At 42.1% G+C, this 23,858-nt stretch overlaps 1 protein-coding gene across 2 annotated transcripts in view; it reads right to left on the bottom strand.

The window, feature by feature from the left end:
- Positions 1–21,296, bottom strand: part of nuf2 (UF2 component of NDC80 kinetochore complex) — a 79,212-nt gene extending 57,916 nt beyond the window's left edge. The window contains exons 1-2 of one of the 2 annotated variants that reach the window (XM_063064912.1): positions 21,212–21,241; positions 11,973–11,997 (exon numbers count right to left, since the gene is read on the bottom strand). Coding sequence is in view for 1 of the 2 variants with exons in the window: in XM_063064911.1 (XP_062920981.1) it covers positions 21,212–21,242 (31 nt within the window). In the remaining variant the exon portion in view is untranslated. Of the gene's footprint in view, positions 1–11,972; positions 11,998–21,211 lie in introns of both variants that reach the window. The other variant, XM_063064911.1, reaches the window with a different exon arrangement.
- Between the last annotated feature and the right edge of the window lie 2,562 nt (positions 21,297–23,858).

Below are 23,858 nucleotides of genomic sequence, written 5' to 3'. Positions count from 1 at the left end.
ATTAATTTTTTCGCATCTCCTGCCTGTGAACAGTTTGATCCTCCATTCAGCACATCTTTGACTGCTTCCCACCTAAGCCCTGTAATACCAAGATATTTTTTGGCAGATTTGACTATAATTTTAATTTTTTCGGTTCTTTTGTCTGTTTACGCTGAACAGTTAATTGCATCTACCATAAACAGTACGAAATCCTTCTTACTCATAATTAGTCTGTCCTTATTTATATTACAACCCTCACAGTTCACCGGTTTATTATTCCCTGTATTTGTTTGCTTGATAGCCTTCTTTTTTCCAGCAAATACTTTCACTGCCTCTACATAACTGATCCCTTGAGTTACTTTTACATGTTGTATCTCAGCTTCTTTCTTGCTAATAATGCACCCTTGATAAGCTGCACTATGTTCCTCACCACAATTGCAGCATTTCAGCCTAGCTCCCGCCTCACATTTCCCATATTCATGTTCTCCAGCGCATCTTCCACATCTTTGTTTCCCTCTGCAGACCGCCGCAATATGCCCGAATTTCTGACATTCAAAGCATCTTAAAGGCGGTGGTATATATATTCTGACCTCATAACACATATACCCTGAATAAACTTTAGTCGGCAATCTCTCTTCATCAAAGTTGATCATAACCGATAAACTATCACACTATTTCCCATTTCTTATAACTTTCAAACGTTTGGCCTCAATAATTTTTGCTTTTATGTTCTGTTAATCTCATCCATAGTAACTTTTGTTGGTATCCCCAGAATAACTCCTCTAGTCCACTTTCTATTGTTGGGTATTGAGCATTATACTTTTTTGCCATCTATTTTATTTAATCTTATCACTTTGCCTTGTTGAGCACCATCCCAATAAATCACTAATAGCAATCCATTTCATCAAATCTTCGGTCTTTTGACTTCACCTATAAATTTGTTGATTATCTTCATCAAATGAATCAGGTTCCATTCACCAAAAGATGCTCTGTCTTCACTCAGTGCTATAATTGCTTTAATCTCATCTTCTTTCCATTGTTTTGCTATCCTATTTTGTTTGTCCCCTGACTCCTTAGAGTTTGACATCTCATACCTCGGTTTCCTTTCCCCACTCTCTTCACTCCATTCCTCCATCTCAAACTCACTTTCACTATCCGTCGATCTGTTCATCCTACAGGATATTTTCTTCATCAACTCAGCAGTTGCAGCCTCCATGCTCTTTTCCAACTCCCCGGCACTCAGCACGCCTTAATTCGTGTGCAGCCAGCGGACTTGGGATTTAGAACGAGAGAATTTAAAAAAGGCGAGTCTCATGATTTGAGTTTGTTTACAGGACACTAAACTAATTGCAAGTTAATAGGTGATCTGACAATTAGCCACAGCCAATAAAATAGTTGAATGAAGTGGAGTGACCACCGTGACAATGAGCTGAGTGGAGATGCTTTGGTATGAGGAAAATGAGTAAGTGCCTTAGGTGCTGCAAGTTAGAGCAGGAACTTTAAGAGGGCAGAACCCATTGATTGGTGGGCCCTTTAACAAATAGAAAGCAAGGTTAAATGGAGTGGCCTTATGGAGCAGAAATTGTGAGATTGAGAGCTGAGGCCTTAGTGAAGGGGCACAATTAAGAATGAGTAAGGTTTTTATCCTTGCTGTTAATCCTTAGGACTTGATTCAATGTAGGCAGGATGGCAATTAAGATAGTGGAATGTTAAGATGATGAAAGTCAGGGAGCCTCATTGCATCCCTGATGACTACAATTGTGGGAAGTGTACCAACTGCAACTCCTGACAGGCTGAGTCAAGGAACTGCAACTGGATTTGGATGTACTCAGGACCATCTGGGAGAATATCATAGACAAGACTTTTACTGAGGTGTTCAGTCACACCCAATATTCAGACTTCAAATTGTTGCAAAAAGCAAGGGGGTAGATAAGTGCACAGCCTTCTGACATCCATAGTACTGTTATAGATTACTATTGTCACATGTACTGAATACAATGACAAGCTTTTGTTTGTATGCTTTCCGGATGTTATTTAACAAAACCCTAGATACCACATTTTTTACATCCCACTATGTCTTTTTCTTAAACTTGCAAAGTATCAATGCAGGTCTGAGATAACCCACTCCTCAGAAGAATAAATGGAGTAGCAGGAGTTAGAGGCAATAGTGGAGGGAAGGGCAGAGCAAGAAAGGTCACAGGAGAAAGCCAAGGAGATACTGATATGAGATGGGAAAGTGAAAAAAACTGAAGATGTACACGTTGTATCATTATGCTACATAGTCCATAGCATCAACTCAGAGAGGCACAATGAAAGATCAAAATGTTATCTTAGGACATTTGACTTTGGCAATTGGGAGAGTACCAGCAGGCAAAGGGAATCAAGTGTGTCTTCAGTCAAAGTGCTTACCTCAACAGGGCTAATGTAATTGCATTTGGAAATGGCAAGTATGCTGTCATAGCTACCTGATGTAATGTTGAGATGACAAGGACCATGGAGGAATCCACCTGCAGGCTCCTACAGCAGTTTGGCTGGAGCCAAGGTGCCATGAGCTATCCTCTGGTGGCCAGAAGGATAGGTTTGCATGGGCTTAGTATCAACACCTCATACAACACTTATTGATGCAGGCATCAGCTGAGGTGGAAGCACAGGCAGAAGCCACACAAAGTTCAAACTTATTTAGGCTTTTACATCCTGATCTCTGCTAAACGAGTACAGCCTTGTGCTTTTAACATGCAGCCTAATAGCCCTGCACAGAGAGATGTGGATGGCAAAAATTTTTGCTTTTAAGATGTAAAGATGCTATCTCGAAGCAGTTCATCTTCTAGGGATAGGAGGATGCTGCATGTGAGCAGCTTTTATGTTGTACATGAATATAGGGGCAGCATGTCAGCAGATTGTTGCCTACACAAACAAAAAAAAACTTGCGTTAACTTCTCCTGACATCTCTTGACGTTCTTTGGTATGTGGGATAGTCATATGACTAACCACCACCAGTTACAGTATATTACTTGCTTTCTTTCCACAGGCAATTCATACTGAACTCTTGATTCCTCCATAAGTGGCTCTGTTGCTGCTCTGACAGCAGTAAGCAACAACTTTGGAGCTGTAGCAAAAGCTGTGGTGGCTACTTAGAATGATCCTGTGTCAAGGAAGTTGACAGTCAAAACAGCAGTCCTGGGCATGACAGTGTGGCACAAAGACCTTATCATGGTAACAGGCTCAGAATTTCAAAGGTTAAAGACATTCAGAGTTCTGGATTGGAAACTGTTTCTGAACTTGCTAGGAACAGTATCTTTGATTGATACATACCCAATTCAAGGGCTAAGGCTACCAACCCAGCCCACATGGCTAATCACAACAACTGCAATTACTCTGGTAACAGATAACACCTATTAGTGTTACTATTGATGTCCCCAGTATGAGAATTTTAAGTATTAAAAGCAATAAAATTCACAATTTGGCAGTCAATGGGCTTTGGACAGTGCCTCAAGAGCCTAACCTGATTTGTGATGATAATTTATCATTCAAATCAAAAATGCCAGAACGTAGGGAGGAGCTAGAAAAGATGGTTCTTGCAAACCCAGGTGATTGCTTCAAGTTCGTCCATGAAACAGCTTACTCCTCTTTACTCACGTTTCTTTTCTTCTCAAGGAGGCTGGGGTTCTGTCGGAATCCATGATATACAGCTCAAACCAGGGTTCTCCATGGGCGATGGGTTCTTGCTCTCGGACTCACTGTGTGGCCTGGCATTTTGATATCTCCAGATGCGGCCTGGAAGATGTGAACGACCTGTTTTCTTGCCCATGTCACTAACTGAGGCACCTCGGAGACTGAAACATCGAGACAGTACGCCCCTGCACTTGAGTGATCCTCTCTCTCAATGGTGAGTGAGACCCTTTTGGTCCTTGAGTTGGGGGACTCTGAGAAGCAATGTGGCAGATGGCAACAGCGAGCTGCTGGTGTACCACTCTCATTGCTGCGGGAGAGAGGGAGAGAGGGGGAGAGAGGGGGAGAGAGAGAGGGAGAGGGAGAGAGGGAGAGGGAGAGAGGGAGAGGGAGAGGGAGAGAGGGAGAGGGAGAGAGGGAGAGGGAGAGGGAGAGAGGAGAGAGGAGAGAGGGAGAGGGAGAGAGGGAGAGGGAGAGAGGGAGAGGGAGAGAGGAGAGAGAGAGAGAGAGAGAGAGAGAGAGAGAGAGAGAGAGAGAGAGAGAGAGAGAGAGAGAGAGAGAGAGGGAGAGGGAGAGAGGGAGAGGGAGAGAGGGAGAGGGAGAGAGGGAGAGGGAGAGAGGGAGAGGGAGAGGGAGAGGGAGAGGGAGAGGGAGAGGGAGAGGGAGAGGGAGAGGGAGAGGGAGAGGGAGAGGGAGAGGGAGAGGGAGAGGGAGAGGGAGAGGGAGAGGGAGAGGGAGAGGGAGAGGGAGAGGGAGAGGGAGAGGGAGAGGGAGAGGGAGAGGGAGAGGGAGAGGGAGAGGGAGAGGGAGAGGGAGAGGGAGAGGGAGAGGGAGAGGGAGAGGGAGAGGGAGAGGGAGAGGGAGAGGGAGAGGGAGAGGGAGAGGGAGAGGGAGAGGGAGAGGGAGAGGGAGAGGGAGAGGGAGAGGGAGAGGGAGAGGGAGAGGGAGAGGGAGAGGGAGAGGGAGAGGGAGAGGGAGAGGGAGAGGGAGAGGGAGAGGGAGAGAGAGAGAGAGAGAGAGAGAGAGAGAGAGAGAGAGAGAGAGAGAGAGAGAGAGAGAGAGAGAGAGAGAGAGAGAGAGACTGAGATACCGAAGTGTATGGGTTAAGTACAGTAGTTTTGGATTGACTCTAGATTAGGTCTCTGTGGGTGGGGGGAGGGGGGGCTTTGCTACTGTTTTCATGGTGGGGGGAAGTGGATCGAAACTTTTGCTGGAGCAAGTGGGAGGGGATGGTTGATGCTTTTCATGCTGCTTGTGCATGGGAGGGGAGACTTTGAGGTTCTGACATTTCTGTCATTCACTCTGGGATTTTTTTTAAAGAGATAGAGTGAGAATTTCACAGGTTGCATGCAGTATACATTCTCTGATATTAAATTGAACTATTGAACCATAAACATTCAAAATGCATTTGTACTTCAACCGTGAATGTAATAATTTTTACCAAGAAAGTGGAGTTTATAAAACTAGATCAGGAAAAGTGTTGTTATATTGTGGTTGCAATTCTACCAAAAGGTTCTTTACTGTTTGATTGACCTTGATCAATTACATAGGCCATTAGGTTTCTGCCTGTTACACTATTTGCATTCAGAGCATTAATGAAGATCCTCCATCTCTGACTGTATAGAAGAATTCTTCATTGCTGGTTCTGCAACAAATTTTTTTGAGCAGTCAGGGTTGTTAGACCCAAGATGAACCCCCAAACTTGGAGGTCTGGTGGACCACTTGGTCTGGCCTCTACCCTTTGACCTGTTTGGCATGGGTGACCCTGCCAAGAGCCAAGGCACAAGGCCCTGACTCCAGCCAACATAGATCTCCAGGTGAGTGAGGCAAGCAAGCCTCCTAACTATCACTAGGTTGTGGTATTCTTGGAAGGATCAATTACATAGTAAAATCATTCATCTGTTTCCAAGTTGGTTTCATAACAAGTTCTCCTGGGAATATAGCCTAAATGCACTCAGAATGAATCTGAACTAATCTTGTTAATCGATGTCCCCAGTGTACAAGATTAAAGTTATTTTGATTTTTGTGTTACCCTTCACACAATCCCTTACTTTTTCGTTGAAGTTATTTTCAAACAATATACGTGACCATAAGCTACATCACCGAAGCTTTTTGTCCCTTAGTGTTGTAAATGATTTATTTTCTATTTTATGCTATTTTCCAAGCACCCTTAAGTAAATACAGTGGATTCCAATTAATTGAGGCCCATTGGGACCCGTACATTTTGGCTCAATTAAGCAGCTCTCCCAATCAGCCAGTTTCATGGAAATATTAAGGTATAAAAAGACAAATACCATTTAACTGAGTAACAAACTATGTATTTAAATGAAATACAGAACAAAGTAGAACACTACCAATACTACTGGTGGCTGTCCTCAATATCTGACGATGACAAGAAATCGAGGGGGAAAAGTTTTTAAAGTGCTAAAGCCATCGCACTGGGGCATTTCCACTCTCTACCTCTGACATCCAGGTCCAGTGGGACAAATAAATGCCAAAACTTTGGTCTTTGCTGGTTGCAGTGGATGACTATGACTGCTCTGTGCCTCGTCATATGATTTACTCTCCACACAGCATCCCTGGCCATTGGACCTCACTCTAGATCTCACCTGTCCAGTCTGCCAGAGCTAACTTTGCATGCTAGGACAGACATGTCCCCATCTCACATGTCCCCGGCTCCCCTTACATGGTTTATTTTAGCCCACCTGTCGAAGTGGTGCATCAAGGTGTGACTGCTGTTACACACAGCTACTTGGAGCCACAGATGCGAGCCGAGTGTCTAGTAGGGACCAAAGGTAACATTCAAGATGATCATGTTCAATACCCTCAAATTCTATGTAGTTCAAGGACAAAGCCAGCAACATCACCCAGGCCATATGCTTTCTGTGGATTCGCTCTCCAAATTGATCAGGTGGTGACTAAGCGCTTAGGTGCATGGAGGCTGGCAGGGGTGGCTGGGGAAAACATGCACAGAAAGCATTAAGCTCATCTGGATGGAATACGCTATTGTTGTTTGCAATGCTCCTCATATTGAAGCCCTTTATAGCACATAAGCACCACTAAAACTGATGGCTGGTCTGGAACTTGATTTCAGACATCTCTTGGCATTCCTAATAGCTTTACAGAGGTCATATTTTTATTCCTTCTAAAGATCTAAGTCACTCAATTTGAATGCTACAGCCCTGAACTTCAGTAGGGAGTGAATCTCCTCATTCATCCATGATTTCCGGTTTGGGAACATCCGGGTGGCCCTCTTTGGTATACAGCCCTCAACACAATTTTGATAAAGTCTATGATGAAGATGACATACTCATCCAGGCTGACTGTTGAGTCTTTGATCATGGACCAGTCTACCGATTCAAAGAAGTCACACAGCTCACTTATTTCCTCAGACCATACTTGAAAATTTTCTGTACTGAATTCTCATGCTTCAGCTTCCGTCTTTATGCAGGGAAAGGGGCATAGCCTTGTAGTATGCTTTGATAAAATTCCAGTGATAGACTGCTCTGAATGGTTAGAAGACATGGAATCCAAGGAGAGTTAACTAATTGGATACACAATTGGCTTAACAGCAGGTAGTAGAGGGTGATAGGCCATTGACTTATGGTACGTTTCAGGGGTCACTGCTAGGACCATTGTTTGTCATGCATTTCAATGGTTTGAATAACAACGTACAAGGCTTAGTTAGTAGGTTTGCAGAAGACACTAAAATGGGTAGTATAGTGAAGAATAAAGAAAGTTATCAAAATTTACAGAAACCTTACTCAACTGAGTATGTGGACTGAAGAATGGAAAATAGAGTTTAATCCAAAGTCGATAAAACAGAGGAGCAGAATTAGGCTATTCAGCCCATCGAGTCAGTTCCATCATGGCTGTATTATTATCCCTCTCAATCCCATTCTGTCTTCTCCCCGTAACCTTTGATGCCCTGACTAATCAAGAACTCATCACCTCTGCTTTAAACATACCCAAACTTGGTCTCCACAACTGTCTGTGGCAAAGAATTCCATAGATTCATTTCTGGCTAAAGAAATTTCTCCTCATCGCTAAATGGATGTCCCTCTATTCTGAGGCTATGCCCTCTGGTGCTAGACTGTCACACAGGAAATATCTTCTGCATGACAACTCTATCTAGACTTTTCAACATTCGATGGATAGAGATTCCCCTCATTCTTCTAGACTCCAGTGAGTGCAGGCCCACAGCCATTAAAGGCACCTCATACATTAACCCTCTCATTTCCAAAAACATTTTCATGAACTTCCTCTGGACCCTCTCCAACGCCAGCACACCTTTTCTTGGATAAGGCACCCAAAACAGCTCACAATGCTCCAAGTGCAATTCAACCAATGCTTTATAAAGCCTCACCATTACATCCTATTCTAGTTCTCTCAAAATGAATGGTAACATTGCGCGTCTTCTTTACCATTGACTCAACCTACAAGTTAAGCAGTAGGGAATCCTGCACGAGGACTTCCAAATCCCTTTGCATCTCTGAATTTTGAATTCCTCTCCTGTTTCAAAAATATTCTACACCTTTATTCCTTCTACCAAAGTGTATGACCATACACTTTCTTACACTATATTCCATCTATCACTTCTTTTCCCATTCTACCAATCTGTCCAAGTCCTTCTGTAGACTATCTGCCCTTCCACCTACCTTGTATATCATCTGCAAACTTGTCCACAACTCCATCAATTCTGTCATCCAAATCATTGACAAACACCATGAAAAGAAGTGGTCATCGACCACTGTAGAATAATAGTCTCTGGCAGCCAACCAGAAAAGGCTCCCTCTTTGCCTCATGCCAGACAGCCAACCTTCAACACTAGTATCTTTCTTGTAATACCATGGGCTCTTAACTTTTTAAACAGCCTCATGTGTGGCACTTTGTCAAAAGCCTTCTGAAAATCCAAGTTTACCACATCCACAAATGTTTCTTTGTCTATCCTGCTTGTCATTTCCTCAAAGAATTCCAACAATTATGTTAGGCATGATTCGCCCTTAAGGAAACCATGCGGATTTGTGCTTATTTTATCATGTGCATCCAAGTACCCTGAAACTTCATCCTTAATAATGGACTCCGACATCTTCCCAACCACTAAAGTCAGGTTAACTGGTCTAGTGTTTCCTTCCTTCTGTCTCCTTCCCTTCTTAAAGAGTAGAGTGACATTTGCAGTTTTCCAATCCTCCATAACCATTCCAAAATCCAGCAATTCTTGAAATCTTAAGGCATATCACTAGCATCTTCCACAGTGAAGACTAATGCAAAATACTTAAAGTTCATCCACCAATTCTTCACCCCCGTTACTACATCTCCAGTATCATTTTCCAATGATCCAATATCACTCTCGCCTCATTTTTATTCTATTTTTTTTTGCAATTTATTTTTTATTGAATTTCAAACATTTCCATAAGATATATTTCAGATACTGTACATATATATCATATAATCATATTTGTCAAATCTCCACATAATAGTTATCTGAGGTATACACATAGAGAGGAAAGAAAGAACAATTGAAAGAAGAAAACTATGTACAGAGGAGGGAGTGATCTTTTTTTTTACAACATATTCATTGACTTGTGAGAATAAAATCAGGCCTATGAGGTGTTATGTAGTTAAACCATTTTTCCCAATATGAATAAAATTGTTCCAACTTATGATTAACAGATGCTGTTATCTTCTCCATTTTATAAATGTCCATTGTAATTTCCATCCATACATTTAAAGTTGGGCTCTCCTGTGATATCCATTTCCTGGTAAGGGTCTTTTTACCAGCCACCAGCAGTACATTCATTAAATATTTATCTCTTTTCAACCATTCTTGAAGTATATACCCAAAATATATGGTCTTACTCTCTAAAGGTATTTCACATTTAAAGATGTCTTATAGGGCATCATGTATCCCATTCCAATAGTCTTTGATAACAGGGCATTCCCAGAAAATATGATAATGGTTTGCATTTTGATTTCCACAATTTCTCCAGCAAACAGTGGGAGTTACTATCATAATGGGATTTCTGAGAGGATGTAGTAAAATATCTTATCAAGTTTTTCACCTGAACTCCCTCCATTTCTGTGAACTGGTACACTTCCATTGATACCTCCACATTAGTGTCCAGTCTTCCTCAGATATATTATCCCTCCCTCCTTCTCCCATTTTGTTTTACTGTATGAAGTTGAATATGTTTTAAGATTTGACAAACCCTTATACATGCTTGAGATGATTCTACTACCGTTGTCTGAATTATATGCTTTTCTAAATAGCTGTATCAGACATGTACTTGCCTTGGTTACATTTTTAACCATCCTATTAACATACCGTCACATCTGTAAATACTGGTAAAAGTCTTGTTTTTCTAATAAGTGTTTCTCTTCGAGCATTTCAAAACTGAACAGTGTTCCTTCTTTCATTATATTGCAAATAGCTGTTACTCCTTTAGCTGTCCAGACCTTAAATCTAGCATCCAGTTTATTCAGTCTAAAATCAGAGTCACATGCACACCATTTAAGAATTGCAATGTCTCTCTCTAGTTTATATTCTTTTATAATAGCTTTCCATATTTTAAGAGTCCATTTCACCCACGGGTTATCAATAGTATTTATGTAACTTTGTAGGTTGTTATCAGCCAAAATTGCCTGTATGGGGATGGGAAGTATCCCCTCCTCAATGTTTTTCCATTGAGCGTCATATGATGGGTTGACTTTTACTCTTTATACATCTGGAAAAAAAACTTGGTATACTGATTTATATTATTGGATAGCTTATGTTCACATTTCATCTTTTCTTTCCAATGGCTTTATTAATTGCCTTCTGTTGATTGTTTAAAATGTCTCCCAATCCTTTAACTTCCCTGTATTATATGACCCCTTCTTTTGAGTTTATGCTGTCTTTGACTTCCCTCATCAGCCACAGTTGTGTCATCCTCCCATAGAACAGTACAATCTGCTCACAATGTTGTGCTGAACCAGCTAATAAGCAAATCAAAAACACTCAAACATTAATCTTTCCTACCTACACCATGTCCATATCCCTCCATCATCCTTACGTCAATGTGCCTATGAAAACATCTTATAAAAGCCTCTACCACCATACCAGCGCATTCCTGGCATCCATGAATGAGTAAAAAATCTTACCCCTCACATCCCTCTTCAACCTACTACCTTACCTCTCACCTTCAGTGCATGCCCTCTGGTATTAGACATTTCAACCCTGAGGAACCAGATACTCCGTCCACTCTCTATGCTTCTCAATCTTGTAAACCTCTATCAGATCTCCCCTCAGCCTCTGGCACTCCAGTGAAAACAACCCAAATATATCCAGTCTTTCATCACAGCACATGTCCTCTAAACCAGGCAGCATCCTGGTAAACTTTTCCTGCACCTTCTCCAAAGCCTCAACATCCTTCCTATAGCGGAGCGACCAAATATGTACACAATACTCCAAATGTGGCTTAACCAAAGATTTATAAAGTTGCAACATAACCTGCTGACTTTTGAAATCAACACCTTGACTAATAAAAGCAAGCATAAACCTTCTTAACCACTTTATCAACCCGTGTAGCCACTTTCAAGGAGCTATGAACTTGGATCCCAAGATCTCCCTGCTTAGCAACACTGTTAAGGGTCTTGCCCTTAACATTGTAATGTCTCCTTGCATTTGAGCTACTGAGGTGCAAACCTCACATCTATCTGGATTAAACTCCATCTGCCATTTCTCTGCCCATATCTGCAACTGATCTATATGGTGCTGTATTCTTTGCCAGTCGTCTACACTATCCACAACTCCATCAATCTTGGTATCATCGGCAAATTTAATAACCCACCCATCAACATTTTCATCCAGGTCATTTATATACATCACAAACAGCAGAGATCCCAGCACAGATCCCTGCAGAACGCCACTGATTGCAGACCTCTAGATCAAATAAGTCCCTTCAGCCACTACCCTCTGTCTTCTATGCACAATCATATTCTGAATCCAAATAGCCAATTCGCTGCAGACCCCATACATCTAAATCTTCCGGATTAGCCTCAGTGACTTCATCAAACGCCTTACCAAAATCCATGTAAACAACATGCCTGCCCTACCCCCATCAATCTCTTTTGTCACCTTGTCAAAATAAACAATCAAGTTGGTAAGGCATAACCTGCCACGCACAAAGTCATGCTGGCTCTCAGTGGGTTTCCAAATGATCATATCCTGTCTCTAAGGACGTTATCCAGCAATTTCCCTACAACTGATGAAACTCACAGCTCTATAGTTCCCAGGATCTTCCCTTGTTCCCTTCTGAAGTAGAGGTACAATATTAGTTACTCACCAGTCTTCCAGGATCTCAGCTGTATCTAGAGAGGACAAGAAGATACAGTCAGGGGCCCAGCAATCTCATCCCTTGCTTCCTTCAATAACCTGGGGTAAATCCCATCAGGCCCTGGGTACTTATCCACCTTAGTACTCATTAGGGAGGTGCAACACTTCCTACTCTTTGAACTCTAAACATCCCAACATATTTATAAACTTCACTGATCTCTTGGTCCTCCATATCCTTTTCCTTTTAAATACTGAAGCAAAGTACTCATTATTCTCTGCATCCAATCAAATGATTCCACCCCCCCCCCCATCCTCAAGTTGTCCTACCCCTTTTACTCTTGATGTATGTATAGAATGCCTGGGACTCACCTTAAGCCAAGAACTTTTCATGGCCTCTCCTGGCCCTCCCAATTCTTTATTTAGGTCTTTTCTATCTTTCTGATACTCATGTGTTACGTTTGAAATTAACTTCTGAAGCTTCTTCTTCTTGACCTCTCTCGACATCCTTTCCATCCCTGTCCTTCCTTATAACAGGAACATATTTTTCCTGTACTTTATGCTTGATCTTAAAACACCACCCACATATCTGATGTGGACTTGCCGGAGAGATGATCCCAATTAATGCTTCTTTGTTCCTGCCTAATGCCCTTGTAATTTGCCCTACTCCAATTTAAAACTCTCCTACGAGAACCATACCTATCCTCATCTATAGATATCCTGAAAGTTAAGGAGTTGTGGTCACTGTTCCCTAACTTTTCATTCACTGAAAGATCAGTCACCTGGCCAAGTTCATTAACCAACACAGCCCCTGTTTTTGCACTGTGTATATATTGATTTAAGAAACCTTTCTGGATACACTTAAACTTTGCCCATCTAAACCCTTACACAAAGGTCCCAGTTTATATTAGGGGAAGTTGAAATTCCCCACGCCAACAGCCCTATTTTTTTTAAAAACATTTCCTTAATCTAATTACACATCTATTCCTTAATGTCCCGGAAGCTATAAGTGGGTCTGTAGTACAATCCCATCAGTGTGATTGCACCCTTGCTAATCCAGAGTTCTACCTAAATGGACTCAGTGTCTGACCCCTCCATTATGTCTCCCGAGTGCAGCTGTGATATTGTCCCCAATTAGTAGTACAACTCTTCCCCTCCCCCAATCTTTACTTTATTGTCGCCAAACAATTGATACTAGAACGTACAATCATCGCAGCGATCCCCGCTCCCTAGAGTACAAATCGATAGTAAATATTAGAAATTTAAATTATAAATCATAAATAGAAAATAGAAAGTAAGGTAGTGCAAAAAAACCGAGAGGCAGGTCTGGATATTTGGAGGGTACGGCCTTCTTCTCTCTTTTCTAAAACTTCAAAAACATGGCACATTAATGACCAATTTCTGCCTCCCTCTCAACCAAGTTTCAGTAATAGCTACAACATCATAGTTCCATGTAATGCTCTATGCTCTAAGTTCATTACCATTACTTTGAATACTCATAGCATTAAAATATACATACTTCAAACTATCCAACCCATCATACCACTTCTGCCCTTCAGTGCTTCCCCTGACATCTATCTTTGGTCTAGTCCTTCCCTTACTGACCTGGGGCTTTGGTGCCTAGCCCCCAGTAAAACTAGCTTAACCTCTATAGGGTAACATCAGCAAAGCTCCCAGCCAGGAAATCGGTTCCCTTCCAATTCAGGTGCAACCCACCCCTCTTATACTGGTCACCCCTTCCCTAGAAAGGGTTTCCGTTTAGAGTACTTCATCTTTAGGATGCGTTTATCTTATGCCTTCCGAATTACTTCCAGAAACTCCAGCCACTGCTGTTCTGCCACATCCCTGCTCATGTCTTCATTCAATCAACTTTACCCACCTCCTCTCTCATGTCCCTGTAGTTCCCTTTACTCAACTGTCATATTGATACATCCGACTTCAGCTTCTCCTTCTCAAACTGCAGGATGAACGCTATCATATCATGGTCACAGCCTCCTAAGGGTTCCTTTACCATAGGGTCCCTAATCAAATATGGTTAATTACACAACACCCAATCCAGAATTGCCTTTCCCCTAGTGGTTCCCACACAATGCTCAAGAAAAGTCATCTCATATGCATTCTACAAATTCCCTGTCTTGGGATCCAGAACCAACCTGACTTCCCTAATTTATCTGCATATTTGAATTCCCCATGACCATCATAACATTGCTTTTTCTTCCACCCTTCGTAATTTCTACCCCACATTCTGGCTCCTGTTCAGAGGCCTGTGTACAACTCCCATATCAGTCTTCTTACCCCTGCAGTTTCTGAACTCTACCCCACATGGATTCTATATCTTCCGTTGGTAGATCACCTCTTTCTAGGGATTTGATTTCATTTTTTTCCCCTAACAGGGTCACCCCACCCCTCTGCCTACCCACCTGTCCTTTCCATAGAGTGTGTATGTGTATCCTTGGATGTTGAGCTCCCAACTATAATCTTCATTCAGTCACGAATCAGTAATGCCCACAATATCATACCTGCCAATCTAACTGTGTTATAAAATCATCTACCAAATCATTAGAAAGAGGTGACATAGAACCGGAAGGTTTAGAATTGCTTCTGGATAGAGCTAAGGACCTGCAGGGGTTAAAAAAAAAGGATCCTGCTGGAAGTTATATCAGATCCCCAAACAGTAGTAAAGATGGGGTCTATAAATTACAATAGGAGATAGAAAATGCATGTCAAAAGAGCAATGTTATGATAGTCATGAGGGATTTCAATATGCTGGTTGATTGGGAAAATCAGGTCGGTACAGGATCCCAAGGGGAATTTCTAAAATGCATCTGAGATAGCTTTTTAGAGCAGCTCGTAGTTGAGCCCACTAGGGAATCAGCTATTCTGACTGGATGCTGTACAATGAACCAGAATTGATTAGAGCTTAAGGAACACTTAGGGAACAAGTGAAGAGACCATAATACAATCAAATTCATCCTGCAATTTGAGAAGAGGAAGCTGAAGTCAGATGTGTCAGCATCAGTGTAAGAAAGGGAATTACAGAGGCATGAAAGAGGAGCTGGCCAAAATTAATTGGAAAGGAACACTAGCAGGGATGATAGCAGAGCAGCAATGGTTAGAATTTCTGAGAGCAATTTGGAAGGCCCAAGATATATACATCCCAAAGTGGTATTCTAAATGCAGGATGACACAACCGTGGCTGACAAAGGAAGTCACAGCCAACATTAAAGCCAAAGAGAATAAATTAAAGCCAAAGAGTATAATAGAACAAAATTGGTGGGAAGTTAGAGGATCGGGAAGCTTTTAAAAACCGAAGGAAACTTAAAACAAAAAGTCATAAAGGAGGAAAAATAGAATATAAATGCAAGCTAGCCAATAATATTAAAGAGGATACCAAAAATTTCTTCAGATTCATAGTGTAAAACAGAGGGAAAAATATTAGACCACTGTAAAAATGATGCTGTTGAGGTAGTAATGGGGCACAAAGAAACAATGGATGAACTGAATCAGAATTTTGCATCAGTCTTCACTGTGGAAGACACTAGGAGTATGCCGGAAGTTCGAAAGTGTTAGGAGGTAGAAGTGTGTGAAATTGCCATTACTAGGGAGAAGATTCTTGGGAAACTAATACCACCATTGTTCCGGTACCTAAAAAGACCAAAGTAACATGTCTGAATGACTGGCGTCCTGTCGCATTCACCTCAATAATAAGCAAATGCTTTGAGAGGTTGGTCAAGGTCTACATCTGCAGCATGCTACCACCCACACTGGATCCCCTACAGTTCACCTACCAACACAACCAATCGACAGATAACGCAATAACCGCAGCTCTACACACCATCCTTACATATCTGGAGAAGGATGCTTATGTGAGAATACCGTTCTTGGACTACAGTTGAGCATTCAACATAACTCCCTCCAGGTTAAACGAGAAGCTCAGAGACCTCAGCCTTCACCCTGCCTTGTGTAGCTGGATCCTGGTCTTCCTGTCAGATTGCTGGCAGGTGGTAAGAGTGGGCCCCCTCAACTCTGCCCCTCAGGGCCTATGCCCCCTCCTTATGTATATCCATTACTGTGTCACCACCCACAGCTCCAATCTGCTAATTAAAATTTGCTGGCAACACTACACTGATTGGCCTAATCTCAAATAATAATGAGGCAGCCACAGAGAAGAAGTCATCACCTTGACAGTGGTGTCAAAACAACCTCTCTTCAAATGTCACAAAAACAAAGGAGCTGATTGTGGACTACAGGCAGAATGGAGACAGGCTAGCCCCTATTGCCATCAATGGATCTGGGGTTGAAAGGGTGAACAGCTTTAAGTTCCTCAGCATAAACATCACCGAGCATCTCACATGATCTGTACATACCAGCTGTGTGGTGAAAAAGGCACAACGGTCGAAGAAGTTTGGTGTGGGCCCCCAATTCCTAAGATCATTCTGTCAGGGCACAATTGAGAGCATCCTGACTGGCTACATCACTGCCTGGTATGGGAACGGTACTTCCCTCAATCGCAGAACTCTGCAGAGAGTGGTGTGGACAGCCCAGCGCATCAGTAGATGTGAACTTCCCACTATTCAGGATATTTACAAAGACAGGTGTGTAAAAAGGGCCCAAAGGATTATTGGGGATCCGAGTCACCCCAAGCACAAACTGTTGCAGCTGCTACCATCCGGGAAACAGTATCCCAACATAAAAGCCAGGACCAACAGGCTCCGGGACAGCTTCTTCTACCAAGCCATCAGACTGATTCATTCATGCTGACACAACTGTATTTCTATGTTATATTGACTATCCTGTTGTATATACTATTATAAATTACTATAAATTGCACATTTAGATGTAATGCAAAGATTTTTACTCATGTACATGAAGGATGCAAGCAATAAAGTCAATTCAATTCAAAAGGTCCGAAGGTAAGTAAGCCACCTGCACCAGATGGCATAGATCCCAGGGTTCTGAAAGAGGTGGCTGAAGAAATTGTGGAGACATTAATGATCTTCCAAGAATCAATTGATTCTAGCATAGTCCCAGAGGACTGAAAAATTGCAAATGTCACTCCACTCTTCAAGAAGGGAGAGAGATAGAAGAAAGGAAATTATAGACCAGTTAGTCTGATCTCAGTGGATGGGAAGAAATTGGAGTCTATTAAGGATGTAGTTTCGAGGTACTTGAAGGCACTTGATAAAATAGGCCGTAGTCAGCATGGTTTCCTCAAGGGAATTCTTGGAATTCTTTGAAGAAATAACAAGCAGGATGGACAAAGGAGAATCAGTAGATGTGTTCTTGGATTTTCAGAAGACCTTTGACAAGGTGCCACAGGAGGCTGCCATGGTATGACAGGAAAGACACTAGCATAGATAGATATTTGGCTGATTGGCAGCAGGCAGAGCAGAAATAAACTGAGCCTTTTCTGGTTGGCTGCCAGTGACAAGTGGCATTTCACAGAGGCTGGAGTTGGGACTACTTGTTTTTGTTATTTGTCAATGATTTGGATGAAAGAATTGGTGGCTTTGTCGCCAAGTTTGCAGATGGTATGAAGATAGGTGGTGGGGCAGATAGATCTGAGGAAACAGAAGCTACAGAGGACTTAGATTAGGGAAAAGTGGCAGATGAATAGTGTCAGAAAGTATGGTCATGCACTTTGGTAGAAGAAATAAAAAGTGTAGACTATTTTCTAAATGGTGAGAAAATTCAAAAATCTGAGTTGCAAAGGGACTTGGGAGTTCTTGTACAGGATTCCCTAAAGGTTAATTTGCAGGTCAAGTCAGTGGTGAGGATTGCATTTCGGGAGGACTAAAATGTAAAGCAAGGATATAATGTTGAGACTTTATAAAGCTCTGAGGCCTCATTTCAAAGGTTCAAATTTTCATTTATCAATGCTTGTATCCATGTAAAACTTAATGAAATCTGTATTTCTCCTGATAGCCACGAAACAAAGAAAGAACATGAAGGGCATTCAGAGAGAAACATCAAACCCAACACTCCCTCATGACCCGTTCAAAAAAGAGCAGCATCCCGATAATTAAAACACTCCCCCACCTAAACGGAACAGAAATATTGACCACTTAAAAACAACACCTCCACCACACAAAACTCTAAAATATCAAACCCCGAACACCCTCCCCTCAGAAAACAACAGAGTAACAAGTGATGAATAAAAACTATGTCTGAAAAGTTCCACTGTCCATAAATGCAATAGTCCATTCCGTAAACGCAGAACCACAATACCATCATATGATATCACCGATATTCATCGAAAGAGGGGAACACCACACAAAGCAAAAAGGCCTACCGGCTGCCACAGCAAACCACACATCATAGATCGCTCAGACTCCTTCTCCAGCAGCGATCAAATGCAGGCAGTTGACACTGACACTTCTGCATTCGCCTCAATGTCTCAGTCTTCCTCGACGCTTTAAACAGTGAAACAGAGTCGAACATTGGCTTGCACCCCATCTCAAAGTTTCTTCATATCAAGTATTATGAGCAGTTTTGGGCCAAGAAAGGATGTGCTGACATTGAAGAGGCTTCAAAAGAGGTTCACAAAAAGTGATTCCAGGATTGAAAGGCTTGTCACATATGGAGCATTTGATGGCTCTGGGCCTCTACTCACTGAAATTCAGAAGAATGAGGGGTGACCTAATTGAAACCTATCAAATGTTGAAAGGCCTCGATAAGGTGGATGTGGAAAGGATGCTTCCTTTGCTGGGGGAGTCTAAGACCGGAGCACGCAACCTCAGGATAGAGGGATGTCCTTTCAGAACAGAGATGAAGAGGAATTTCTTTAGCCAAGAGTGGTGAATCTGTTGCCGGCCAGCTGTGGAGGCCAAATCATTGAGTATATTTAAGGCAAAGGTTGATAAATTCTTTAATAGTCAGGACTTTATACTTTATTGTCAAACAATTGATACTAGAACGTACAATCCTCACAGCGATATTTGATTCTGCACTTCCCGCTCCCTGGATTACAAATCGATAGTAAATATTAAAAATTTAAATTATAAATCATAAATAGAAAATAGAAAAATGGAAAGTAAGGTAGTGCAAAACAACCAAGAGGCAGGTCCGGATATGTGGAGGGTACGGCCCAGATCCGGGTCAGGATCCGTTCAGCAGTCTTATCACAGTTGGAAAGAAGCTGTTCCCAAATCTGGCCGTACGGGTCTTCAAGCTCCTGAGCCTTCTCCCGGAGGGAAGAGGGGCGAAAAGTGTGTTGGCTGGGTGGGTCGTGTCCTTGATTATCCTGGCAGCACTGCTCCGACAGCATGTGGTTTAAAGTGAGTCCACGGACGGAAGATTGGTTTGTGTGATGTGCTGCACCGTATTCACGATCTTCTGCAGCTTCTTTCGGTCTTGGACAGGACAACTTCCATTCCAGGTTGTGATGCACCCTAGAAGAATACTTTCTACGGTGCATCTATAAAAATTAGTGAGGGTTTTAGGGGACAGGCCAAATTTCTTTAGTTTTCTCAGGAAGTAAAGGCACTGGTGGGCCTTCTTGGCAGTGAACTCTGTTTGGTTGGACCAAGTCAGGTCATTTGTGATATTGACCCTGAGGAACTTAAAGCTCTTGACCTGTTCCACTTGCGCAAGAAAGATGTAAATTGGGTCATGCGGTCTGCTAATCCTTCTGAAGTCAACAACCAATTCCTTCATTTTGCTGACGTTGAGGGATAGGTTATTGTTTTCGCACCATACCACCAGGTTCCTAATTACCTCTCTGTACTCAAACTCAAGGACATAAGGGATATGGGGAGAAGACAGAAATTTGGGACTGAGGGGAAAAATGGATCAGCCATGATGAAATCGTGGCGTAGACTCAATGGGCCAAATCGCCTAATTCTGCTCCTAAATCTTATGGTCTTGACTATATATTGTGTGCATTCAAATATAACACCATTCAGATTAATGCCAGGTGAATAGTAGGGCCCTGGGAAGTGTAAAGCTTGAGCTCAAATACATGATACCCTGAAATGAACCACAGGTAGAGAGAATAGTGAAGAATCTTTTGCCACACTGATCTTCATTGGTCAGGGCATTAAATATAAAAGTTGGGAGGTCATGGCACAGTTATACAAGACACTAGCGGGGTCACACTTGGAATACTGAGTTAAGCTTTCCCCACTATAGGAAAGTGATTATTAAAATGGAGAGGACAGATCAGATTTGTAAGGATGTTGCCAGGATTTGAGGGAGTCAATTATAGGGGGAGTTTGAAGAGGCTAGGATTTTATTGCTTGGAGTGTAGGAGACTTAGAGGTGATCTTGTCGAAAAGTATATAAGATCATGAGCCGTGCAGATAGGGTGAAAGCACTCAGTATTTTCCCAAGGGTTGGGGAAATCAAGCAGTAGAATGCATAGGTTTAAGATGAGAGGGAAATATTTACAAGGAACTTGAGGACCAAATTTATACCTATGTGGAATCTGCTGCTAGAGCGTTGAGAAAATTATAACAAAAGAATAAATTCTCAGTACATTCATGTGCATATTTAGGAGCCTTGGAAACGCCTCTATCGTATTGAGTTATGTACTTTGGGAAATTATTTTAGATATTAAATATATCGTTCTTGGTTCTTGATCCTTCAAAATATTCCGCATGGAATTTAAACTGGAGGTGGCGGAGGATGGGCTTAAGAAGGAGATGCTTTCTTTATACATTGCACGTACATAATCAAAACTCAGCATCTTAGGAGTCCATTGAAAATGTATACTCCAATAAAGCAGCGGAGTTTCTCGCCAATCCTACTTTGAAAGGACCAAAGTTATAAAGCCGGCTCCTGACTAACTGAGCAAGCGCCAAACGGAGGCCGAGCATGCGCAAACATAGCGGCGGTGTCCTTAGGGCCGGTCGCTCATCCAATAGAGCATGCGCGGACGAAAAACTAATTGCTGGCAAGTTTCATATGTGTCGCCAAGTTCGACCGCTTTTCGTTTTATGTGTACAGAGCAATTTCTAACAAGCCGATTGGGGCGCAACTTTGACATTTCACTATAATGTAGCGTTAAAAAAAATAATAAAACACCAGGGGAGAGAAACTATAACCAGCACGGCCCGAGCTGTCACATTCAATTGTCTGCACATTCCCTTAGACCAAAATAAAAGACCGTTAAAGGTTTCTGTGGAGGTAGAACAAAGGCAATGACAGAAAAGAAAACACAAAAAGACAGTGCTACTCCAAACACAGCGACTGGCGCCGTACTCTTGTTGACAACGACCGTCGCAAACCTCCCGAAAACAAGCTCGCGCTTACCTACTCCAACCGCCACGGCGTCTTCGAACATTGAAAGTTGGCGCGTTCGACGTCAACGGCCCAGCGCATGACCTCATCGGGCTCGTCACTCGTCACTGGGCTGAGCGGGGTCGGGCCGGCTCAAAATACCGTACCAATTGTCCTGAACGGATCGAGGCTTGTGCCGATCAAATAACGCGAGCTGGCAATAGGTTTTCATCCACGGAAATCTGGAATAATGCAAAATGCCGGATGCATCCAGTTGCTGCACGATCCAGATACAAAAAGGACATCATATGTTCCTACTCCGGAGGCACTGAGCGAGCACTGTTCTCTGTAAATATTTAGTCATCTAACATTTTTTTTAAATGTATCAGTTTGTTCCTAATTCCACAGATGGTTAGAAAGTGTAGAAAGGTATTCTAGCCGTCATATTGTAGAGCCCTAAACGTCTAAAGGGTGTGTTTAGAGTTGGCAGCCTTACAAGATTGTCCTGGATTCAGAGAATAATCTGCTGAAGAAGTGCTTTGAACAAGTTCGATAAAACTCTAAAGGGATCATTTTCAAATCTAAATTTCACTGAACTCTTACAGTTAACTGGTTCAAAGATAATGGAAAAGAAGAGGAAAATACTGCAGTCAGATATATCAATGTTATGCAATTCAATTCAACTGTGCCTGTTAAATTTAAGAACTTTTTATCAGATTTTGGCTCCCCTACAAAATTATACAACACAGTACATAATGATGGTGATCGAAAGATCTATATACAGGATATATCATTTGATCGCAGTTGTTATTACTTACTTACTGTCCATTATGTCATTAGTGTTTCGGACAGCAGTAAAGGTCCTCCATCCCTGGCGGCATTCAGGGCTTCCTTCATCGTGTCAATCGCATCTTCTCTGTTTTCTCTACTGCCAGTCATGCAAGTCCCAGTGGGACTCGGATACCGTGGCACTCAGATGTAGAAGGATTCTTCATTGCTATTTCTGTAACAATTTTGTTTTACCAGTCCTGAGCTGAACCCCCGAAGCTGGTGGACCAGTGGGCCACTCTCTGCCTGGCCTCTACCCTTTGACCTGTTCAGTATCGGTGACCCTACTGTTGTTGCATGAATGAAATCACCAGAGAGAGAGTTACTGTTAGATACAAAGCATCTTCTTTATGCGACAAAACAAGATACAGCAGGCATCGTATGGAGATGCTTTTGGTGGAAAGGTCTGCTGGCCCAGTGTGGGGCTCAATATTTATTTGCTAAGCACAAAGGGCAATCCATATTTACAAAGTATAGACAATGCTTTCTTTTGAAGCTACATACAAACGTCACACCTTCGGATTACATCCATCCCACAGGCGCCAGCAGTGTCTGGACTGGGATTCACAGCTTTTAGGAAATACATTGTTACAAACTAAATCCACAATACATTGTCAAGGAACAGAAGACTGGTGGCCAAAGCCATTTGCTAAATGTAAATGACCTAAACCCAAAAATCACTCTTAACACCTACATAAAGCATAAAGCCCTGACTCCAGCCAATATAGGTCTCCAGATCATTAAGGCCACGCAGCCTTCCAAACCACGACAGTGTTTTGGTCCTCTTGGAGGGTGGTTGGTATTATAAAAGGAAAAAAAACAAAAGAAGATCATTAACTGATGAGATCATTGCAGAATGGCAGAAGAATGTTTTCGCCAAAAGTATGTTCATGTTTTATACATATTGGAGAATAATGTTAAATTGAAATTAAATATATTTGAGAATTAATAATGAAAATAGTTGAACTAATGTTCTTATTAAAATAACATAAAGAGGAATATCAAAGTACGTGTGATCTGTAGTCTATTTTGATATTTAAAACATTGAAATATCACAAATAATATATAGAAATGAATCCACACAACTATATAGAGGATATGGGCCCATTGTTCTTAAGTGTACACAACTATTGGCTTCCTTTTGGAAGCAAACAATTACCCAGTTATGGTTATTAATTATCTTTACTGTTGGATGAAAGAGAAAAGGATGAGTAAGGTTGGTGAACACAAGGAAATCTGCAGATGCTGGAATTTCAAGCAACACATAAAAATTGCTGGTGAACGCAGCAGGCCAGGCAGCATCTATAGGAAGAGGTACAGTCCATGTTTCAGGCCGAGACCCTTTATCAGGACAAACTGAAAGAAGAGATAGTAAGAGATTTGAAAGTGGGAGAGGGAGGGGGAGATCAGAAATGATAAGAGAAGACAGGAGGGGGAGGGATGGAGCTAAGAGCTGTAAAGTTGATTGGCAAAAGGGATATGAGAGGATCATGGGATGGGAGGCCTAGGGAGAAAGAAAGGGGGAGGGGGAAAGCCCAGAGGATAGGCAAGGAGTATAGTGAGAGGGACAGAGGGAGAGAAAGGAGAGAGAGAAAATAATCATAATAAATAAATAATGGATGGGGTACCAGGGGGAGGTGGGGCATTAACGGAAGTTGGAGAAGTCAATGTTCATGCCATCAGGTTGGAGGCTACCCAGACGGAATACAAGGTGGTGTTCCTCCAACCTGAGTGTGGCTTCATCTTGATAGTCGAGGAGGCCGTGGATAGACATATCAGAATGGGAATGGGACGTGGAATTACAATGTGTGGCCACTGGGAGATCCTGCTTTCTCTGGCGGACAGAGCGTAG

The sequence above is a fragment of the Mobula hypostoma genome, chromosome 12 (genome assembly GCF_963921235.1).
Source record: "Mobula hypostoma chromosome 12, sMobHyp1.1, whole genome shotgun sequence".
NCBI classification, from domain to species: Eukaryota; Metazoa; Chordata; class Chondrichthyes; order Myliobatiformes; family Myliobatidae; genus Mobula; species Mobula hypostoma.
Note: the sequence above shows the minus strand (reverse complement) of the source record. Positions and strands in the feature narration are given on the sequence as shown.